Below are 23,137 nucleotides of genomic sequence, written 5' to 3'. Positions count from 1 at the left end.
TCGCATAGGCTAAAATCACCCAAATATTTCTTACTTGTGCGATCTCACCTCATCGTTTTCAATCTCACCGGCCAGCCCCGTCCACTTCACCGCGAACTCGATGGCACAGTCGACTCTGACATGGCCAAAGAATAGATCGTGTACACGAACCAGCTTTCTGTTCTCGAGTGCGACTTCTCGTGGGACACTGACTGACAAGCTGCAAGCCAACATCAAAGCGTACAAAGCAGACTACAACCCGAAAGACCCGTGGATATGGCCTCAATTGCGTTCGACACAGCACCCTGGGTACCACGACGATAGACAGAACGCGGTCGCCCTACTTCAAGGAATCGCCTATCCGCATCAAGTTGCGCGCCAGTTCGTACACCCAGCTCGACCAGTCAAAAACATGTCCTGGATGATGCGTGGCAACGTACTCTTCCCATTCGGCTACGACAGATTCGGGCAGCTAAGAACTGAAGATGCACTGGGCGCACTGGATAGATGGAACTGGATCTACAAGATGACGGACGTGCGTCCCGCGATTCTGGAAGTCGAGGCTGATCCGAGACCGGAGAGGTCTGAGTCGACGATTGGCGCGTTCAACGAGGTCATCAAGATGGTGAATGAGTGCTATGACGGAGACACGGCTGAAATCGACGCACTCTGCAAAGAAATCACCCATCTTAGAGCTGTGGAGAGCTCTCAGAAAGCACGAGCAGGTAAGGCTGAAGGGGAAGTGGTAGCAGCGAGCAAAGCTCGTAAAGCAGAGCTTGCAAAAGCGAACAAGGACGCGAAGTGCGCCACGAGCCGCTACAAGAAAAACCTCCTGTATGCGAACACCCACATTCAAGCAGCTGAAAAAGACTGGGAGCACGCCAGCTTGCAGTTGTCGCAGCGGACAAAGCTGCGTGACGACTATAAGTTCCAGATCAGCAAAGCAGAGGCTGAAATCAAGACACTGAAGCAGTCACTGAAAGAGCGAGACGAGGAGGCACAGAACTTGCAGAACAAGGCCGCGGTCGCAGACGAGCAGGTGATGAAAATCTGGGCGGAGAGGAAGAGGGTCAGAGAAGCCGAAGGCGGGAAGAGAAAGGGAAGCGAGGAAGTGTCTGAAATCCAGCTCAAGAAGATGAAGCACATCTGAGGCTGAGGCGATGGTAGACCGGTAATTGTTTTGGTCGTGGGCTTGTTTTTCCATCCGGTAAGCGACTTGGAGAAGGCCGTCTGGGCACAATTGCATTACTGCATTGATCTTGAAAGCAATGGCAGAAGCATCGGCAGCAGAAAAGAAAGAAAAAGAAACACCTAACGTTCCGTGAACAGAAGCACACACACAGTGGAAAACTGGACATGATTGCCCGTCACCGTCTCGCTTTGTCCGCGAGAGTCCTGAGCGTGGACCATGATCGACTGCGGACAGGTCGTCATTCGCGTCAAAACCCATTTCCGCAACGCGTCGTAGGTTTGTTTCACTCGCTCGAACCTACCAGACTTGAGCGATTGCGGAAATTCGAGTGTGTGGTGTAGATCCCAAACAAGCTGCCTGAAGTGGAGTGGTTGGCTGCGAAGTCCGAAGGCCTGCGCAGCGGTCTCTCGAACCCGATACAAAGGTTGAATTGACCAAATGCGGATATCAATTCATCGCCTTTGAAAAGAAAAAATTGATTGCTCCAGCAGAAGATTGGAGGAATTTCGCGCAGAATTGTCCCTGTTGTGAATTATGATAGAGCCTTTGGTCGTGCGTTGCTTGTGCCAAAGACAAGCTTCGTGTCGCTATTTGCGTTTCTATCGGCCTGAGTTGCGTATGGACAAGATCGTGGCGGCACAGTGATACTGGAGGTCTGTCTTGAAGTCTTGCCTGGTAGCTTCAGGGTATGGAGTGCGGAGAATCGATGGTACGCTTTCAAGCCCGTTTCGTGTCTAGAGCAGGGTCCTGATTGTATACCGTAATTTGGCCGAGTCTTGAATTGCTGGACTAACGCAGCGTCGTATCGCGACGGTGGAGTGTCGATTATCGAAAGAGGATCTCCGTGTTGGAATGAGCATGGTTGGGTCGTCTGGTGTTGTTCGGACCTCGTTGTTGGCGACCAGAACCACGTAAGGTTCAGCGTCAGTTGAATGTCCGCAGTATCAAATTAGAGACGAAGTTCGTGCAGGACTGTTGTGTAGCTGAGGCTGCAGTATCTAAAGAAAGTTCCAACGTTGCCGAATTTGGTTGTGACACGAGCGCGTAGGTGGGCAACTGTCATCTACCTATTTCGAGATCCTGTGGCCTGTGCGAGCCGCTGAGGGAACGTAGCCTCATCGAGCGCTTAGGTGGCCCATGTGCAATGCTCGATCAGTGTTCTCGGAGATTAAGCAGACTCAAGAACCATAGTTTGGTCTCAGTCGGCAAAAGGCAAAGACTGCTTGGAGGAGAGGGCGCATACGAGCAGTGCCGGGTCCTGGCGGCAGCGGACACTCGGTGACAAACAAGACTTTTGAAGGACGGATATTTTCTAGCATTTGGTAGAATACACACAAGGTTGCAGATGCATTAGCTACTAGCTGGCATTCTAGAAGAGGTATCCTGGAAGCTCGGAACGATTTGTCCGGCAATTTGAGGCGGTGCAGCAGGAGGTCAAGATGAAGGTATTCAATGGCAGTGTGCAGATCGCCTACAACGTAGACAGTAGACAGTAGAAAAACCATGCAAGAGTTCAGCGACCCTTGTAAAAGCTGCAGAGCACTAACAAACCACGCTAAACCACCCAAGAAGCTGCCGCCGAGGCATTGCTGGGCTCTCCACCCTCCAGGCTGCGGCACATGGTGGTGGTTGATATTCTCGAGGATCGAAGGTGGCGCAATGGCAGGATCGATGTCGATGTCGTTGATGCGGACTTCCATGAAGTCGAAACGGCGGTGATGTTTGTACAGCAAGGTGGGCCAATGGAGGGCGACCCACAATCCTTGCGCATGACATGTCGATCCAGATCAGTTGGAGTCCAATGAGGAACACCTTTCGGGCGGGAGTCAGGCCAGCCGTCATGCAAGGCCATTGCCGGGCTGGAGATTCGACGGCCGATGGAGATGGAGTCAGTCAGGCGATGGACAAGAAGTCTGGTTGCATGCAGAATGTACGGAGTACAGCCAGAATAGCCACGGCCATTGATTTGCGACGTTTACACGCGCTGCAACACGCGTTCGCAATGGCAAATGTGCGGTTCTTTCGCCAAATGCGGCGTGCAAGGGCATCGTCTTGGGCATTTGCCTCTCGTAAGGGCTGGGGAGGTTGGACAAACTGGGTACCCAGAATGCACTCAATCTCCGCGACCTTGGTCAGTCGTCATGCTGGCGAAGTCCGCCATGGCTGGAGGGTGCGGTGGCCAGACAGCTAGATAAGCTCGTCCACTATATGGGAGCAGGTGTGCAGCTACAGCGTGGTCGTCTCCACCGTACAACCTCACCGCCTCGCCTTCTCTCCCAGCGTGACCTGGCCGAAGAGCAGCAGACCATCGTTAAAACCCGGCCAGACACTGCACCAGCAGCACTGCACGAGTACATATCGGCACCACAGCCCCCAGCCGACGGTTCGCTTGTTGTCGACCGCTGCCACGCTGTCTGCCATCCACTCGACGCCTCCCACTTGGTACCGCCATCTTCAGACAACACCCAACGCGACCTCGAAACACGTAGCGCGACGCAGCTCCATTGGCTGACAGGCGCTGCCGCTGATTTGGGTACACGAGCCCCCGCATGCGACTGGCTTGAAGTTGAAACGCACTATTTCTGGCTCTGCAGTTCGACTTCCCACCACCTTCGCAGGCTTCCTGAATCGGGCCAACAACCGCTGGCCTCAGTCTCGCGAGGCGCGCTACGTTCCAATCCCTGCGCGCTCAGACCGCTGATTGGTTCCCACACCGTGCCGCCGAAGCCCCACCCACGACGGTTGGAATCGTTGGATTCACCTCGAGTCGGCATAAGTATCATCGACTCCTGATACTCTTTTGGTCAGTGCAACTGCTTCGCTTTTCTCTCATCCCTTCTTTCCACCTGTAACACCCCAGCGGTGCAGGTTGCATTCTTCAGTCCGCGACTGCCCAATCCACTTCATCCCTTCCAGCCCTACACATCATTGCCTTGGCAGCGCCAGCACCACCCTCCCTTCCACCACTCTTCCTTGCCGCACCATCACCTCCCGATCCCTCCATTGCACTTTCCGCCGGTCGGAATTCATCAGTCACCTTAATATTCACCGCCGCCTGGTCTTTCAACCTCGTCGACCTTTTTCGAGCCCAAGCCACAGCCACAGCCACAGCCTCCGGACTGCGCTTACCCAACTCCATACAGACCGGAAACGTTACAAGGGCTTAGTATAGCCTTGTAGGCCTGTTATTGGACGAGCGTATTGCTACTTCGGATCCAACATCGAAGTGCACTTTCATTAAAACTCGGCCCTCATCCACCCTTCGCAAGCAACCATCATGCCTTACTCCGCAAACCTTGCACGGGAGAACAGCGCGGCGCTGGACTACTTCATCCAGCAGCCCGTCTCCCAGGACATGATTTCATACCTTGCACAAAAAGCCACCCAAGTCATCAGGTGTGAACCTTCGCTTGACAAGAGCTTGCCTCCTACACCACCTGCGTCCCTACCTCACCAGGTCAGGGAGCCCTTCCTCCCATCTGTCGAAGAGTTCATTACATCCCTCGTCGAGCGCTCCCACGTCCAGGTCCCTACTCTCATGACCAGCTTGGTCTACCTCTCCCGTCTCCGGTCTCGCCTTCCTCCCGTCGCCAAGGGCATGAAGTGCACTACCCACCGCATCTTCCTCGCCTCCCTTATCCTTGCCGCCAAGAACCTCAATGACTCTTCGCCCAAGAACAAGCACTGGGCTCGCTACAGCGCTGTTCGCGGATACGACAACTTCGGCTTTTCCATCACCGAGGTCAACCTCATGGAGAAGCAGCTGCTCTTCCTTCTCGACTGGGACCTCCGCATCAACCCTGAGGATCTTTACTACCACCTTGAGCCCTTCCTCGCACCCATCCGTGTGTGGCAAGCACGCCAGGCTGAGAAAGCCAGGCTCATCGAGCAGGAGAAGGAGTACGCTCGCCAGCAGCAGTACCAGCTCACCGCCGAGAACCTCACCTCCTATGAGTACGCTTCGTATGCTCCTCGCCAGCAGAAGTACGCCTGCCACTCTTCCTCCCGCGCAGCATCGCGCACTCCTTCTCTCTCGCCACCCACTCGCAGCTCCTCTGTCTCCACGACATCCTCGCCCTCCAGCTTCCACGAAGAGCCCGCTGAGGCCATCATGCACAGCTACGATCAAGGCGCAACCATTGTACATATCAACGCGCCTGTCTCTCAACCTAGGCTGCAGCATTCGCTGCCCCTCTACGAGGACAAGCCGGCGAAGAAGGCGAAGACGTCCGGCGGCTTCTTCAACAGGATGTTCGCTGGCGCGTACGCAAGTCGTCAGGCAGCCTACTAAAAAATATTGCATTCCCTTTCCGATATCATCAACCTAGACCCACGACTTTCGTTCGCATCACATCTCACCGAAAGATGAAAGCGATTTGCATGGATATGATATGCAGAGAAGATTGCCGGACAACCAATTCAACATATCATTGCATGATACACGGCGTTCTGTTCTGAAGCATTTGCATAGCGCGCACAGCATTGCACGGCGTTTGGAGGGGTACAATCACATCACTGTCCATTGTTTCTATCGGCCGGCGCGCCTCAATATCCCATAGTAGTTAGCTACCCATCTACACATACCGACTCCTACGGGAGATACGAGTAATGAAATCTCAATCAATACTTCACACCGCGTCTTATCTGCTTGGCAGTCATCCAACGTTCGCTTCCTTCCGTGCGCACGAGCAATGCCGGAGAGTGGTGCCGTGACATGTCCTTGCAAATTTCCGTAATGGATCCTGACGGACGGCAGCTAGTGACCGAAGCACACCCTCCAAACTGTCACCTGTACAGCAAGGCTGGGAGTAATGAGACTAGTAAGTGACGTCTTCTGGTTCGTGCGATACGGCAGACATGTTTGGGAGCATTCTTCGCGCTCGCGTTGGCATCGCTTGTGCAAGCGCAGGTGGTGTGGGTGCACAGTGAGGGGTGGGAGGCTGTACAAGAACGCAGAAGTCCAACGCAGACGCTGGCTGTAAGCTCAGCCCATCACCAGAGTGCCTGACGAGGCGTCCGATAGCCTTTGCTTCTCTCACGGCCTATCGTGCAGCACTGTACAACTCGTCGGTTTATCGGTAAGCGAGTAGCCTATTGCTCTGCCTCGTACAACACTTTACCGCGCAGCTACCTAGACCAACGCACCAAAAGCCAAGCCCACGCCGTTGACCACCGGTGCAGAAGGCGGGCTGACGGGCTGACTCCAACATCCTCGGTTTCGAACGGTCAGATGCAGCATGCAGGGGTTGGACAAAGCGCTTTGGATATCAAACGGTGGTGGACGTTGATTCGATTTTTTTGCTGTTTCAGGTTGAGGACGGCGGGTGGACGGGCGCGTTTGCCCTTTTAGCGAGCGTAGTGGGGAGCTTTAGGACGGAGTCAGTGAGGGGTCCTGATGATTTTGCGCCGCTTCGTCAACATCCATTGTCGAGCTCCGAACAGGCGGATGAGCTGGCAATCTCTCGCAATCCTAGATCTTGCCGGCGATTGTTGCAGTGCATTCGTACGTACCTGAGGGCTAGCCAGGTCCTTGCTGGTCTGCAAGTCTAAGGCTGCGATGGATGCAGCTCCGCTCACATGACCACTGCACAGTCTACCCGTAGCAAAGCTGGATATTCGCCCTCTCATCTGCACGCATGCCTTGTCTCGCGACAATGACCGACCTCACGCCTGACAGGCCCACGTCGTCCGGCATCGTCGCTGGAGATGAGCCACTGGCATTGAATGACCTACACCCTCCAGAAAGAAAAGCATACGGTGCCGACTCTGACTTTCTCTGTGAGAAGTGCGCTGCACTCACTTACGAGCGCATGCGTGTTTCAGAAGCATCAGCAGAAGGGCAACTGCACCACGACAACTGGACAACGCTGAAAGAAGCCGCAAGTCTTGGCTGCCGTTTGTGCATGTTTTTCACAACTGCTCCTCTTCATCCTAAATCGTCTTCACGCTCGGTGTTCTACTCGGACAGTAGTGGACCACTTCGGCTCAAGATTGTGCAAACATGGAAACAGGAGACAACATGCCTCCACGTGTGTGTACCACAGGACAGCTATTCTGCTGCTGTTTACTATCTCTACCTTAAGACAGGTAACTTGCTCGACCGAACGTATGACTTTGACCTTATGAAATGTAGATGCTCCTGAGAGGATCCCACGCTGCGAAATCGCGATGAGCGACTCAGAGCACGATCGTCTTTCAAGGCCTGCAATCGACAAGATTCTGACCTGGTCACGAAACTGCCTGATGCAACACCCTCTATGCCGACGACAGACCACATCCAGGCTTCCGAAGCGTGTTGTCGACGTTCTTCCACCTGAATTACCCGGGCAAGTCCGGTTGGTAGATGGGAAGAGTTGCCCAGAGGCAGAATACGTTGCACTGAGCCACTGCTGGGGTATGATGCCGCCAAATAGTATCGACCTGTGAGTGGTGTCTCGTGCCTAGCTTCGGTGATCATACTGACCCAAGCATTACCATAGCATCTCTAAATGTGAGACAGACAACATCAACTTATTGCAAGATGGTGTCCAAACGGATATGTTGCCCAAGTTGTACCAAGACGCGATCATGTTGACGAGAGCAATCAAGCAAAGGTGATTTACAGTGATGGTAGTTGGTGAAAGCGCTGAACTGACTGTTCCTTTCCGCAGATACATATGGATCGACTCCTTGTGCATTGTTCAAGACAGTAGAGACGATTGGGCCTCACAGTGCGGGCAGATGTCTGATGTCTACTCCAACAGCTACTTGACGATCTCTGCAATGTCCTACGAAAACAACTTACGAGGATTCCAAAAGGTGCGCTCCGAAGACGTGCCTCCACACCATACGTTGTGTCCTTTGCCTGCACACCCTGGAACTCATATTTACGTACGATCGATGATCGACCACAAGTTCAGGAACGATTATCTAAAATACAGAGGCTGGGCTTTTCAGGAACTCCTTCTTTCCCCACGCGTACTGCACTTCACGTCTACAGCTATGGCGTTTGAATGCGACACGTGTACTGTCCTAGAGCGTGGTCCAGGCAGTGATTCGTTATTTGGATTTGACGCAGGCAGGAAGAGGCTTATACACCGGGCGTCCAACGCTTCTGGAGATGTTCACACCAGACATTACGACCCCTGGCTCCATGTGGTGCAGTCCTACTCCCAGCTAGAGCTTACCTACACAACCGATCGACTGCCGGCATTGTCCGGCATAGCGTGTCTGGTAGCATCGAAGACAGCCGATGACTATGTTGCAGGTCTGTGGAGGAGAGATATAGCAGCAGGCCTGCTATGGTATGTCTGGCCTCCCCAATCAGTGAAATCGACCTACGTTGCCCCTTCATGGAGTTGGGCTTCTACTACCGCCGTTTGGACCTTTGATCCTGCACGCCGTCGCTTCCTCAGATTGAAAGTCATCGACGTGCACACGCAACTTTCGACTAGCAACCCTTATGGGGAGATCTCGGCAGCATCTCTGACGATATCTGGCCCACTTAAGCGATGCACAACCAGCCAGCTCATCAGAAAAGGCCACCGGTACTTTCTAATGAAGGGTGAAAATCCGATCACAGTCCGTTTTGCACTCGATGCTGGCCAGGTCAAACGTTCGAGATCAGAACATTTCTGGTGCCTGGACTGCACAGTGGACAAGGCTGGAGACGTTGCAATAGCTCGGACGACGCAAAGAAGAGAGACATTCTTCCGTCCTCATGGACTCATGCTGGAGCGCACTGGTGAAGAAGAGCATCTATACGGACGTATAGGGGCATTCGAAGTCTTTCATGTTACCGACGACAACATGGACTGGCACAAAACAGGGTTTGTGACAACGACTATCAAAATGATATAAGCTTCGATGTGACAAGTATGACCATCTACAGACATGGTTAATACCAGAGAGTTCGTCCGCCTGTAGTGATACCTTGGTGATAGGGGCAGTAGCGATGGTGAAGTTGTTTCACATAAACATGAGAGCAAACATGCACGCCCAGCTGCTAGCGTGGGTTACACCACCCCGCCCAGGTTGCGGCTGAGTGGTCGCACCTCAACTTCAGCAGCCTGATCGAACCTTCACGATAGCAGCAAATCCTTGTGAATACCTTGATCTCTGGCAATGCGACTCTTACGATACGGGATCTCCACTGATAAATGGTGCGTGGAAAACTTCACATCCAAGACGCCGGTACTTTCTATCGCAGGAAGAAACCCAGCTACGATCAACTCCATTTCACACGCTACAAAGCCGCAGAAGATGGCCTGTTTTACTTCTGGATTGACATATGCTGTATCAAAAGATCAGACAGCACAGAGCTGCAGCGTTCGCTGAACTCGATGTTCTACTGGTACCAGCGTGCCGCCAGATGCTATGCGTATCTTGAGGGCGTGTCGGAGCACGATATCACCGAGAAAGAGTACCCATGGAAGACTGCTTTCTCACGGAGTAAATGGTTCAAACGTGGCTGGACTCTGCAGGAGCTCACGGCACCGAAGTCGGTCATGTTTTATTCAAAGGAAGGGAAGCTACTTGGCGACAAGCGGTCGCTTGCAGAGACTTTGGCTGCAGTTACTGGTATCCCCACCCCAGCCCTCCTAGGCGCAGACCTCTCTCGCTTTAGCAAACAAGCACGCTTGTCGTGGGCGCACGGCCGCGTGACAAAGATCCCCGAAGATGCAGCGTACATTCTGATTGGCATTTTCGGAGCAACACTGCCCATGTTCTATGCTGACGGCGACTATGAAGTCAGGAAACGAGCTGCCTTAGAAGAGCTAGAATTGACGATTGAACGAGCTTCCATCCGGGCTGGAACAAGGCAAGACCTAGTTCGCATTGGCGGCGCATCCTGGGACGATCTGAGGATGTTGGACAAGGCTCAGTTGGAACAGCTAGATTGGGAACTCAGCGCCTACGCCGTCTGGCTTTTCGGTGAAGTCGAGTTACCACTGCACAAATCTCCAACAGCACGCCTGAAGCATGGAGAGGCCTCGAAAGATCAGCGGTTTTGGGCGGAACAGAAACTGCGGGTGTTGCTGGCTAAGTTTGGGGTTGACTACGACCATTCTGCACATTACAGAAATTACGAGCAGGAAGATTCGGATCTCCGGACAGCGCCCAACATCGCAAGAGTACAGAGACTGGAAGCATGGTTGTGGTCCGATAGCGGCTAGAACGTTGATTGATCTCAAGATCTGGATGGGGAAATGGAAGGCTTAAGCTCGTTGAGCCAATTCCAGGAGGCAATTGATGTGCTTTCAACCACAAATGTCGTTCTCGTGAACTATGTTCTCTCACGAGTCATCTCACACGTCTAAAGCTTTGCCTTCTCACTCCTCAACTCATCATTCTCTAGCGTGAATACCTTGTCAGGATTCAAGATCCCCTTCGGATCGAGCGCGCCTTTGACTCTCCTCATGATGCTGATCCCTTCCATTCCCACTTCATCGGCAAGCGCATCCCTCTGCTTCAGTCCCACGCCATGTTCGCCCGTCACCGTACCCTCCAGACTTAGCGCCAGCTTGGCTACCTTCCTTAGCACCTCATCCACTCGCGGCTTGTCAGCTGCAGGACATATGATCGACGAGTGTACGTTCCCGTCGCCCACATGCCCTACATTGGCGCAGAACCAGGGCTGCTTTGAGTCTGGCGACGATGCTTGGCTAGCGGCGTTCGCTTCTTGAATGAGCTTCTGGGTTCCTTCAACGAGAGCAGCGAGGTTCGATATGGGGACGGCGCAGTCGGAGTGCATGAAGAGATCTGTGGGGTTCTTCTTCATGGCTACGAGCGCGTTGCCAATGCATTTACGCGCGCCCCATAGGACGTCGACGCGCGATTTGTCAGACGTGATCTCATGTGTCAGCGCCTTTTGCTTCTCGCACAGGCTTTTGACGGTGCGAATTTGATCACGGACAAGCTGAGGTGAGGAGCCAGCGAACTTGAGCCAAAGCGTCGGCTTTTCTGGCAACGCCACCTGCGCGAGTCGGGAGTGGTTGATTGCATGCACCTGTGGCCCGTCTGCGAGCTCGAGAGCTTCGAGCTGGTGTCCTGCCCGTTGCAGCGCAACGACAATATCGACGCCTTGCTGGAACGTATCAAAGGTGACGAGGCCAACGTGGAGGTTCTGTGGCAGTACAGCAAGTTTCAGTGTCGCCTCCGTGACCAATGCAAGCGTGCCCTCCGATCCAATGACCAAATGTGTGAGATCATAGCCAGCAGCCGACTTCCTCGGGCGGCGATGCGTCCTGACAACCGTACCATCGGCAAAGACAGCAGTCAAAGAGACAACCCATTCCTTCATCGTTCCATATCGGTATGCGTTCGTACCCGAGCAACTCATTGCGATCATGCCGCCGATACTCGCACCTGGTGCCGGATCCACAGGGAAGAAAACCCCCTTGTCTTTCAGCTGCTCGTTCAACTCCACCCAACCCAGTCCAGGCTGAACCACGACATCAAGATCATCTTGATGCAATGCGACAATCTCCTTCATCCTCTCAAAGCTGATGCAGATACCTCCTCTTGTTGATGTCAATGCACCTCCAAAACTTGTGCCGCCAGAGAATGAGGTTACCGGTATGCGGCGCTCGTTGCATGCTTTAAGGATCATAGAGACATCCGACGTGCATTTGGGGAAGAAAACAGTGACTGGTATTTCGTCCGCTGATACAGGTGAATGGGCTGTGTTGGCTTTGGAGTCGCGTTCTGATGGATCGGTCGAATATTCGATGCTGTGCTGGGTGACTTCAGAAATCAGACTTCCAATGCTAGACTGCGAAACGCTGTAGCGGTACGCCATCTTCAGATCGCGATTATTATTCTTGGAGATGGGAGATGGAGTCTTGGACGCGAAGGTGGTGAATCTAAGATGAAAGCTGGGGTCTGGGGTAGTGATTGCCGAGACCGTCTGCTAGCCGAAGTCATGGTTTCCTATCAAGTGGCAGCGCACCGCCCCTGACCTGTACTATCCGTAGGTAAGCGCCGTTTAGATCATCACAGAGTAGTAGCAAGTTGCAGTCGAGAATACAAGTCAGTCAGTAAAGCTACCATCTGCCATTTTTAAGAGCTCGAAATTCTTTTGCCAGTTTCATTCCGAGGTTCCGAAGCTAGACTTCGATACCTCTCGCATTCTAGGCTGTAAGCACTAGCATATATATATGCTACATGAGAAGGTACAGTGATATTACAAGAGTTTTTGGGGATATCATGGAAGGTTGAAGTGAGGAAACATGTGTGAAAGTAGGAAACCACCCTAGAGTCCGTGGTTCTATGCAAGAAGCCTCGTGTCGAATTAGATGGAGAAACCACATGGTTACACCCCGAATCCAAAATGGTATCAAAAAGGAAATTCAAACGTCAAAATCATGGCAAGTCACCGTACGTCTTCTCCTTGTTCTTCCTCCAGAACTTCATGTTGCTACTTTTCTTCTTCTCTTCTTCTTTCCTCGCACCGGGTGGAGGCCCTACGGGCTCGGGAGGCCCAGAGTTACGCAAAAAGTCGGCAAGCTCGCTCGTTGTGGATCGATTTGCTCTAACGTCTCCCACTACGGGTGCGCGAGCTGCAACTCTAGGCTTATGGGCGCGCGTAGTCTCCGCGCCGCTCGAAGATGGGAAGCCCATGGGTGGTGCAGCGCCGTTGCTCCCACCGTTGCTGCGTGTTGCGGTTGCCGAAGATGATACTGATGAGGTCGAGCTGTTCGCCCGGGCCTTGGCAGCAGCGATAGTTTCCTGGCTGAGCATGAAAGGCTGAGGTTTGCTGGCAGACGGGGCAGAAGGCGGTTCCATCTCGTTAAGGAAGTCCATGAGGCTCTCCTGTCTCGGCGCAGGGGGTTTGTTGGATGCCGGAAGGGCGGTTAGTTGGTCTTCGTCTTCGTCGTCCTCATCTGAAAAATCGATCGCGTAAGGGTCCTTGATGCGTCGTCGAGTGCGCGTGATCACAGGCTCCGAACTCGACGTCATGCTACCTGACAGCTTTTGCGGTGTATTCGAGTAAGCTGGCTGTACTACGTTTGGTGGAGCAATGAGTCCGGTCTTCGAGTTGGAAGTCTGGATTGAGTGCTGCGAGTCGAGCGTCGAAGCCTTGGAACCATACGCTGATTCGACATTACCATGATCTCCCAGCATAGTCTCGAACTGGTCCGAGTCAACGGTGGAGCGGAACGGAGCGACTGATCGTGGAATCCTAGGTTGCCCCTCTGGACCGTTCGGAGGTCCTTGACGAATGAAGTCTATCAGGTCATCGTTGCCAGTGCTGAGGCCAGCCGGACTGCGTGGTTCCATGTTCACACGGGGTCTGGCCGTTGGACCATCTAGGTTACGAGAGCTTAAATGTTTGGTGGATGACTTCCGCCCAATAGAAGCCGAAGAGCCATCCGCCGATTTGAGGCCATTGCCACTGATGTTGACAAAAGGCTGGACAGCCTTCTCCTGGCCTGGTGAAGGACCAGTCGACCGAATAAAGTCAGCAAAGTCTCGCATGGACTCCGACTCGACGCGCGGCTCCCTGGCAAGTGGTCTTGTGATGACTTTTCTGCTTGGTGAAGGCTTGTGATGCGGAGCTCCAGGAACCCTGCCCTTGCTCGTAGATTTGGTGGGTAGCGCATTTGCACCGAATGCGTGGTCTTTGTGGGCATCGTCACGAGGGTACACCGTCACGGAGGGATTGGAAGGGCGCTCAGGCTCTGCTTTCCGAACAGCAGCAGGCGACTCCTAGCATTATCAGTATAATTGATATCATATAGCCGGACACCACTTACATCTAAAGCACGCATGTTTTCAGGTGTCAGAGTGTACTTGACAGTCTCCTTACCCTGCACGAGCTCCTCGAATTGGCGCTCTATGTCTTCTTCAGACATGCGTCCGCTAAGATTGCGCGACAGTTGAGGATCAGAGTCGCGCGGGTTGGGTAAGCGAGAGATACTGCCCGATTTCTTTGAGGAAGTCGAGCCTACGCGTTTAACGCCTGGCTTCTCCACAATCGATCCTGCTGCAGCAGATGGTGAACGCAAGGTTTCTTCAGTAGAATGACGAGACCCTTGCTGTCCGGCCATTGCCACAGCGACATCACGCGCGAGATGCGGGCTTTGTGTACGGCTACGGTTGCTGAACGTAGGGCTGTTTCGGCGCATTGTCTGCTCACTAGCGACTGTCTGCTGAGGCTTGCAGTACTCGACTTCTTGCAGAGAAGGTAGCGACGTACGCCCTGATGTCGGAGGAGTTGCATCACGCCTTCGTGGTGGACTTGCAGTACCTGCCAGGGTAGCTAGACCTGCACTTCCAACGTTAGGGCCTGCACGTTTGAGAACATCATTTCGTGCGACAGAGCGCTCAGGTATGATGGGCTTGGAGTCAGGTGTGGGCGTGTTGCGTAATGGTACGGATCGAGGTGTGGGCTGAACCTCGACATATCCACCCTGTGCCGATACAACCTTGGCTCGCTCCGTCCATGGCTCGACAGAAGGCGTAGGCGACGATCGAATAGGCACATCTGACGTTCGTGCCACGCCAATAGCTTGTGGTCCTTCAATCTCTTCACCTTCAGAGTGATCGTCGAGGTAAGATCTTGCTTCAGCATGAGTCGGAGCTGTCGGTGTTGCTGTGGGCGTCTCCCTTGGCGACTTCAGGCTAGAGCTTCGCGTGGAGAAGGTACGGACAATGCCCGGAGGACCGCTTTTCCCAATTGACATCCTCTTCGACTGCAAGACTTTTGGCTCCACATCATAGGTATCCGAGGAGGTGGTCATCACTGAGGTGGGCGTATCAGGCTCTACACCACTTTGATCCTGGTCATCCTTCGGGGATGTGGCCAGAGCGGCAGCTAACATAGCATCGTGGGCATTTCCTTCACCTTTGTGCAGCAAAAGTGATGGCTCTATCCTGTTCTGATCACCGATGTAGGGGCTACGGTCAAAGGTACTTGTCATTGGCGTTTCGAAGGGCGTTTCGAGTTGGTTTTCCTCTCCCTCCTCCTTCTCATCCATGCGGGATCGCGAAGGCACAACTAAGGGTAAGGCTTCTGGGCCAGGCATCGAGGTCGGCCGCTCTACGTTGTGCCTTCTTCGGAAGTTCTCGGCAGAAGCAAGCACGATGACACTGCTCGGGCGTTGAGGTCGTGACGACACTGGCGTTTGCGTACCGCTGCTTTCGGCATTCTCATAAGTCCGAGCGAGGCCGGGCACTTCAATCTCATCAATATCCCTTGCGGTGATTGGCAGTGGTATGTTGGCCGCGATGTCGGTCTCGGAGGGAGCCCGGTCAGAGATGGGGGTCGGTTCAACATAATACGAGTCGTCTGCTGCAGCTTGGCTGCCTCTACGTCCGTGAAGACTGGCGTAGCTGGAGTTGGGCCGGATGCCGCGATTTGGGGAGAGCGGCAGGACAGAAGACCGCACGCGTTTCCTCCAGGTCCTCCACAATCGGCCGAGTGCCGAGTTCAGGGCGATCTTCTCGACATCAGGCTCCTCGATGACCAGTCGTTCCAGAGCCAGGTCGTCGGCATCCTGGTCGTGCTGAGACTTCTTGGACCTCGATGCCATGCGAGCGTAGGCTGCCTGCCCCGCAATGAGCAGCGTTTGCTCGGCGATGTATTCCACAACAGAAGTGAGGAAGATGGCAGAAGCCCATGAGACGAGGCCAGCCTCTTCGTCTCCATCCTCGTCCATGCTCAGTCCACGCTCCTGTTGGACATAGCGCTCCTCGTCCTCGTCCTCCATTTCGCCCAGACGTGTGTAGACCATGATGCGTAGACGCGTGCGCTTCCACACCTTCTCCACGTCCCAGCGGTCGATGGCCCTATCACTGTCGATTGGAAAGGACTCGTCGTCATCCTCGCCTGATAGCAAGCCCTGGAGCTCCTCGTCGGCGGCTTCTGCTGCTTCGCGAGCCAGGCGCGGCTTCAGCACCTCGGACATGGCCGGGCGGGTGGCGGCCAGGGACGGCGAGCGCGCGGTGGAGAGAAAGGCGAACAGTAAGTGGTCGAGGAAGCCGTTGAGCAGCGAGAGCGCTTGGTCCGAGAAGATTGCGTTCTCCAGCTCTTCGTGTTCAGAGTCGGCGTGGCGCAGTTGCGCGTTGTGGTTGTCCGTCACCATCTGGGACGCGACCGAGGCGGCAATGTAGGCAGGCAGTGGGCGCACCGTGGTGGGCATCTGGAAGGTTACAGAGCTCGCGACCGAGGGGCGGTCGCTCGAGAAGCTCAGGGCTCTGCTGGAGCGCCGGGAGAACATGTCGCCCGTGTCTGAGGCCGTATGGCGATGCATGGTGGGCGAGTGCGCCATGGCAGCGGCAGCTTGCACCGCGTCCACACTCGTTCGACGGTCCTTGGACATGGACGCGACCTGGGCAGATGAGGTGCACCCCAAGTGCAGCTGGGTGCAGCTGGGTGCAGCTAGGTGCAGCTGAGTGCTCCGGCGCGCTCTCGTCGCGCGAAGCTAAGGGGCGCCCTGCAGCGAGAGACTCGGCGAATGAAAAGAAATAATGGCAACGCTAGAATACGTCTCCAGTCAAGCTAGCACGGATGCAGGTCCACTCAGGGCCTGTTTACTTTCGCCGATTGCTGCGTTTTCCAGTTAGGGAATCGGCCGATTTTGGCGCAATTGGCCACTAGGAATTAGTGGGAGCAGGACTGTTTACTTTTAACTGCTAATTTTATAACTTTAAGGCCCCCTACTAGCAAATTTAGTTAGAGGCTCCTGCAGAGTCTGAAGAGGGTATAGGGTACTACTCTGCTAATTACCCCCTATACAAATCTGCTAATTTTACTATAGAGGGTTTTAAGCGTTAATTTATAATTAGCAGCTTACTAATTAAGCACGTAATCTTATATTACTGTAATAGAGTTAGTTAGTACTAATTATACTTATAAAGATCTCTAATATGTCTATTTCTAAGACTAAACGTACTGTAGTTGCAGCTGTTATTATAATAATACTTGCCTTTTATACTGTTGTTAAACAATACCTAGAGACATATATTAAGCTAATAGGCGTATATAGTTACCCTAAGGTTACCTATAAGGCGCAGGTATAGTTAGCAGACTATATAAGTAATAATAAGATGTTATTTAATAAGATATGTCTCTAGTAAGATATGTAGGACAATCTACTAGAATACCTTATTAGTAAATACTAGTTAAGAGGTTTACGCAATAGTTGCAGAGTGTCTGCTAGGGAGAAACTGCTTACTTTTCTACATCTTACTGCTTATAGCGTTAGATATTATAACCTTTAAGCCTGTATAGGGTAGTTGCTGTAGACTATACATAACGTTATTAATAACATACTTAGTGCGCTGCTAAACCTGTATCTAGAGGTTGTAAAGCTGCTATCTACAGACACTACCGTCCCTGTCTAGATCTAAGACAACCTAATAAGGTGGCCATACTTTGTAGATTACGTTAGCGTAATTAATAGCACCCACCTGCCTATGTATGTCCCTAATACAGACTAGATCTAATATTAAGACTATAAGGTAGGCGTGTTGTAGAACGTGCTTATAGTTGTAGACTTTAACATAAACTTTACGTACATTCTTATAGGATAGGAGGGGAGTACATATAATAGGCAGGTGCTATAAGACACCTTTATAAAAGGCTTAGTAATACTAGAAGGCACGTACCTAGTAGTAGACGCTAGGTACTTAAACAGCAACAGTATCCTTATCCCTTTTAAAGGCGTCTGTTAATATCTTTAAGAGATTACTGTAGCTAGCTTGTAACCTAAAGATATAGAGGAGTTATTTAACTTTAGGTAATTAAGCTTGCAGATTATTATAGAACGTACCTTTAGTGTCTTTAAGCACTGCTAGTAAGTCTTTAAACAACTATATAAGTTTAATAAGAGAAAGTAGCAGAACCTAGTGTATAGGTTAGCAGCTATATATAACTTTATTAACCTTGTTTACAGGCTTAATACAGACCTTTAGGAACTTGCAGAAGCTGTTGTCTTAGAGGATAACAATAATGTTACTTTTAAAGATAAGACAATGCTGCCTAATAGTAGAGACATAGGGGAGAGGTAGAGAGAGATGTACGTAGTAATGTAGAGAGTTTATTAGGTATATATAGTAGTAGTAGTAGTAGATAGTGTTATATAATTTTAAAAAGTTAATACTATTTATAAAATTAGCGCGGTTTTCTGCCAGTTTCTCTAAGGACCTAGGGGAATTATTAGCAGGGTCTTGCGCTTAGTGGGGTAGAATCTAGTTTTTTAGCTAATTAGAGGCCAGGAAACCTGTAGTTTAGGTAGAGAAATATTATTATAGCAGCAGAGTGGCGCAACAAGCTGCTATTAGTTCCCTAGAGGCCCTTTTAGACGCTTACCGCCTGCTATTTTAGGATTTTTTAGTTTAATACTAACGTACTCCACAGGTGAGCGGATCAAACGGGTGAGCGGATCACTCTGCCAAGAAATTATCTAAGGAGAAGAAGAAGAATATCTCTCTTTATAAGGTAGTGTACCTAGAATATATATGCCTACTTACAGTTAAAGCATCTATAGGTAATATAGAGAATATAGAAGCCTTAATAGATAGAGGGTTACAACTAAACTTAATTTTAGCTCTTCTAGTAAAGGAGCAGGATCTAGAGGTTACACTATTAAATAAAATAGTAGCTAAAGGTGTAGGCAGAGCGGAATTGCCTATCTACAGAGTAACCACAGCAGAAGTATCTATTGTTAACTCCTGTAGAAGACAGAAGGTCTAACAGATACCTTTTGTAGTTACAGACCTATAAAGGTATAAGATATACCTTAGATTACCCTAGATTAACTAGACAAACCCTAAGCTAAGCTATTTAAGCTAGCGCATGCTCTTCTAAGGGAAGAAGTATAGGGACTCTCCTAAACTAGAGAAAATAGCGTTAGAAGATGCTAAAGAGTTTAAACGCACTATAAGAAGTCCCTTAGTAGACGTTTATGTGTGTATAGTGAACTTAGTAGGTATATACAACCTAATATCTGCTAAAAAGAGGCTAATTCTAGAAGTGTATTGCAAATATGCGCACTTAGGATTAGAGGATAATGCTTAGGTCCTACTAGAGCATAGAGAGCACGACCTAGCAATTAATATTGCAGAAGGAGCTACTCTTCCCTACTAACTATTATATAGGTTATCTACAATAAAATTAGAGATACTTAGGAAGTATCTAGCAGAATATCTACAACGTAGCTGGATACAACACTTAAGGTCGCCAGCAGGGGCGCCTATTCTCTTTTTAAAGAAGAAAGACAGTAACCTATAACTGTGTGTAGACTATAGAGGTCTAAACAAGATAATAGTTAAAAACTACTATCTATTACTACTAATTACAGAGTTACTAGAACAACTAGCGTAAGCTAAGTTTTATACTAAACTAGATATACATAAGGCGTTTTACTATATCTAAGTTAAGAAAGGGGATAAGTAGAAGACTGCTTTTTAAACTAGGTATAGACATTTCAAGTATATAGTAATACTGTTTAGACTTACAAATACTCCTGCCTAATTTTAGGCCTACATAAATAAGGCACTAATAGGATTAGTTAATGTAACTTATATTATGTATCTAAATAATATATTAGTATACTCTAAGACAGAGGAAGACCACGTTAGACACGTTAAGGAGGTCTTAGAGAGGCTTTGCAAAGCAAACCTCTATATACGCTTAGACAAATGCAAATAGCACTATTAACGCACAGAGTACCTTAGGTACATAGTCTTGCCTAAAGGGGTAAGCATTAACCTAGACAGGGTTAAAACAATCTAAGAATAGCTAATTCTGCGTATTGTTTATAATATCTAAGTATTTATAGGCTTTATAAACTACTATTAGAGGTTTATTACAGGGGTTTCTAAATTAGCCTTGCTATTAACCTAATTAACCTAGAAAGGGCTAAATTCAGCTAAATCTAGTTAAGTAATAAGGAAGGAGGAGAGTTAGCCTCTTAAGCTAAGTAAAGAATTCCTATAAGCTTTCTAGAATATAAAGGACTTATTTATTAATATACCTATCTTAGTTTATTTTGTACCTAGGAGACAGACTAGGATAGAAGTAGATGCCTCTAGAGGCGCTATCTTAGGAATCCTCAGTTAACTAGTCCCTAGGGAGGGGAAGCTGGCCTAATAGAGGCCTGTAGACTTCTATTTAAAGAAGTTAATCTAAGCAGAGTATAACTATAATACTTATAACTAGGAACTTCTTATAATTGTCTAGAGCCTACAGCATTAGCAAAGATACTTAGATAGTACCTTCTTTAAGATCTTAACAGATTACTAAAACCTAAAATAGTTTATAGAGACAAAGGTTCTTAGCTATTAGCAAGTAAGGGCATACTTAGTGTTATCTAAGTTTAACTTTGTAATTACTTATTACCTAGGGTCTATAAACCCTGTAGATAGACTCTTACAGCGTCCTAATTATATAAGAGAGGCGTAAGACCCCTTATAAAAGTATAATAAGGCTTTTATATAGCTGCTTTAGGAGATCTTGTCCAAGAGGAACCCTAATGCTCCCCTAGTAGCGGCTATGACCCTTTATTTGTCTATAAAAGGAAGAAAGAATATAAGAGATCTTAAAAGAGAAGAATTAAGAGAGAATAGTTAGACAGAGCTAACAACAGACTTAGACAACACAGACAAACTCTCTAGCACTAAAAAAGAGTTAAGCAACGTTAAAATAGGATAAAATAACCTAGAAAAAGATAATATAGCTAAGGAGAAGCGTATCTTACTTATAAGGCTAAAAGATAAGGTGTAAGTTATTAAAGAATGTTATAATAACCTAATGTTAGGACACTTTAGAGCACGAAGGACCTTAGAGAAGATTTAGCGCAGATACACCTAGAAGGGCATTACTAAGGACGTATTAGACTACTGCTATAACTGCTTAGTATATAGGATATTAATTGCTGCCTAACATAAACTGTATAGGTTATTACAACCTTTACTAGTGCTAAGCTAACTATAAGAGGACGTAATAATAGATTTTATTACAGAACTACCCTCTAGTAAGGTGGCTAGGTTAGTGTATAACTTAATACTAGTAGTAGTATGTGAATTAACTAAAATATTACATTACATACTAGCTAGGGCTAATTAGGATAAAAAAGATCTAGCGTACACCTAGATTAGAGAAATTATCTGCTTATACAGCGCGCTAGCACAAATTATCTTAGATTAGGGGCTGCTAATAAACTTAAAGACGTAGGAAACCTTTAACTACTATTTAAACTTAAGACAAGTCTTAACGTTAGCCTATTATCCCTAGACAGATAGCTAAACAGAAAGGTAAAATTAGACTCTTAAACAGTACTTATATTGCTATTATACTCTAAAATAAGACAATTAGGCCCTATAGATTTTAATTACAGAATTTGCATATAATAATAGTATTTACGCATCTATAAAAATAACACCTTTCTAAGCCTGTTATAGTATAGATCTAAGGAGCATAGATTAGCCTACTTTAGTATTAAAAGGCAGAGAATCTCCCCTTATAAAGGAATTAGCTGCTAGAGTTATTACCTTATAGGCTACCTGCAAAGCAAATATAGAAAAGTTAAATAAGTATTAAAAGAAATACTTAGATAAGAAATAACTACTAGCACCCTTTAAAGTAGGCAATAAAGTACTAGTCTCTAGTAAGAACATTAGGACAGTACGCCTAAAAAAGAAGCTAGACTAGAAATACCTAGGACCTAGGACTATTAAAGCCTAGATTGGCCCTAGTGTATACAGAGTAGACCTGCTAAAAATAAAAGGGATCTATCTAGTATTCTATACGTTACTGCTAGACCTATACACACTAAGAAGTTAACTTCTAATTATATAGGAATAAATATAAGAACCTATAGTTAAAGAGGAAGAGAAGGTGTAGGATATAGAAAAAGTCCTTAACAGAAGGTAACTAGACAATAGACAGTAGGAATACCTTATTAAGTAGGATAGATTCCCTAACTTATAGAATTTCTAGGAAATTAGCACAAATCTTTCTAAAGAAGCGCTAAAACAATACTAGAAAATAATAAAGTAACTGCTTAGACTACATAATAAGACGTTAAGGTTAAAGTCTAAAAAAGGGGGGACTAAAAAGGCTAAATACCTTTACTTATTTATAATTTTTCCCTATAGGGGTTTTTTAATTAATAAGTGTTTAATAGTTTACGCTAAGGGAAAATATAACCTTACCTTACCCTAAGAAATACAGACTAGCTAAAGCAGACATCTTTTAGCCTATTATAGCTATTTCTAATATAAGAAGATAAAGAAAGTTATATGCTATATTATACAGTTACAATTATAAGCAAATATAGGAGAATTAGTATAGAAGAACACCTTTCTAGTATTATTTAGACTATCTAAGAGTGTAATACACCTAATTGCTATATTAGCCTAAAACTGTCTACTAACTACAAACTTAGGTATTATTAATCTAAACATTCTATTATAGGGAACACCTATTAACTATAACTACTACTATAGGTATAAGTAGTAGCCTTACAACCACTATAAGGCTTCTTAGCAGCAGCAGCGGTAGTGGCAGCGTCGGCAGCGACCTGTTCAGCAGCCTCCTGTTCCTCCTGCTCCTCCTAGAGCTAACCTAGGGTCTTGCTGGTACCTGCGATCTAGTACTTTAACTAAAAGAAGTTAGACATTATTAAAACAGGTTAAAACGTGCTATAATACCTTCTTGCGGGAGGTAATAGGCGCATCTAGATTAGACTTACTACTGCTCTCCTCTAACATCTTCTTCTGCTTTATCTTAGCCTTAACAGCGCTAGCCTTAGATTAATCTTGCTTCTTAATATAGATACTAGATAAGGTTAACTTACATATGTAAGTGTTGCTATTATAGAGTATAAGTAGCTCTTCCTATAGTAAATGGTTTCTATAAAGGTTAGATTATGCTATAATAAGCTAAAAAGAGACAGAATATACTCTGAAATTATACCTAGTAACAAGCTAGCCTAGTTAATAATAGACTTGCCTATTGTGGTCTTCTTGTTAATAGAC

General features: G+C 48.5%; 6 protein-coding genes across 6 annotated transcripts, besides 10 other annotated features; 4 read left to right on the top strand and 2 right to left on the bottom strand.

The window, feature by feature from the left end:
• Positions 1-100: 100 nt before the first annotated feature.
• EKO05_0005696 (uncharacterized protein) lies at positions 101-1,129 on the top strand (the record flags this gene model as incomplete). Its single annotated transcript, XM_038945800.1, has 1 exon — positions 101-1,129. The coding sequence occupies one exon, from the start codon at positions 101-103 to the stop codon at positions 1,127-1,129; it is 1,029 nt and encodes a 342-aa protein (XP_038798714.1).
• Positions 1,038-1,091: a tandem repeat.
• Positions 1,130-4,448: 3,319 nt separating the features above from the next.
• On the top strand, positions 4,449-5,462 carry EKO05_0005695 (PHO85 cyclin-1; the record flags this gene model as incomplete). The annotated part of the gene is made up of 1 exon (XM_038945798.1): positions 4,449-5,462. One exon carries the CDS (start codon positions 4,449-4,451, stop codon positions 5,460-5,462), a length of 1,014 nt encoding a protein of 337 aa, XP_038798712.1.
• Positions 4,722-4,763: a tandem repeat.
• Positions 5,463-6,807: 1,345 nt separating the features above from the next.
• EKO05_0005694 (uncharacterized protein) lies at positions 6,808-9,010 on the top strand (the record flags this gene model as incomplete). The annotated part of the gene is made up of 4 exons (XM_038939948.2): positions 6,808-7,258; positions 7,305-7,593; positions 7,651-7,764; positions 7,822-9,010. The coding sequence occupies 4 exons, from the start codon at positions 6,808-6,810 to the stop codon at positions 9,008-9,010; spliced, it is 2,043 nt and encodes a 680-aa protein (XP_038798711.2).
• Positions 9,011-9,309: 299 nt separating this feature from the next.
• On the top strand, positions 9,310-10,326 carry EKO05_0005693 (uncharacterized protein; the record flags this gene model as incomplete). Its single annotated transcript, XM_038945797.1, has 1 exon — positions 9,310-10,326. The coding sequence occupies one exon, from the start codon at positions 9,310-9,312 to the stop codon at positions 10,324-10,326; it is 1,017 nt and encodes a 338-aa protein (XP_038798710.1).
• Positions 10,327-10,466: 140 nt separating this feature from the next.
• Positions 10,467-11,951, bottom strand: EKO05_0005692 (D-lactate dehydrogenase (cytochrome); the record flags this gene model as incomplete). Its single annotated transcript, XM_059636653.1, has 1 exon — positions 10,467-11,951. One exon carries the CDS (start codon positions 11,949-11,951, stop codon positions 10,467-10,469), a length of 1,485 nt encoding a protein of 494 aa, XP_059492636.1.
• A 563-nt stretch (positions 11,952-12,514) lies between these two features.
• On the bottom strand, positions 12,515-16,476 carry EKO05_0005691 (D-lactate dehydrogenase (cytochrome); the record flags this gene model as incomplete). The annotated part of the gene is made up of 2 exons (XM_038939954.2): positions 12,515-13,861; positions 13,909-16,476. The coding sequence occupies 2 exons, from the start codon at positions 16,474-16,476 to the stop codon at positions 12,515-12,517; spliced, it is 3,915 nt and encodes a 1,304-aa protein (XP_038798709.2).
• Positions 16,477-16,509: 33 nt separating this feature from the next.
• Positions 16,510-16,553: a tandem repeat.
• Positions 16,554-18,174: 1,621 nt separating this feature from the next.
• Positions 18,175-18,232: a tandem repeat.
• A 263-nt stretch (positions 18,233-18,495) lies between these two features.
• Positions 18,496-18,547: a dispersed repeat.
• Positions 18,497-18,554: a mobile genetic element.
• Positions 18,555-23,137: part of a mobile genetic element that runs on past the window's edge.
• Positions 19,683-19,801: a mobile genetic element.
• Positions 19,689-19,801: a mobile genetic element.
• Positions 22,692-22,715: a tandem repeat.

The sequence above is a fragment of the Ascochyta rabiei genome, chromosome 9, assembly GCF_004011695.2.
Source record: "Ascochyta rabiei chromosome 9, complete sequence".
Lineage (NCBI taxonomy): Eukaryota > Fungi > Ascomycota > Dothideomycetes > Pleosporales > Didymellaceae > Ascochyta > Ascochyta rabiei.
This window is presented reverse-complemented; position numbering and strand designations above follow the sequence as displayed.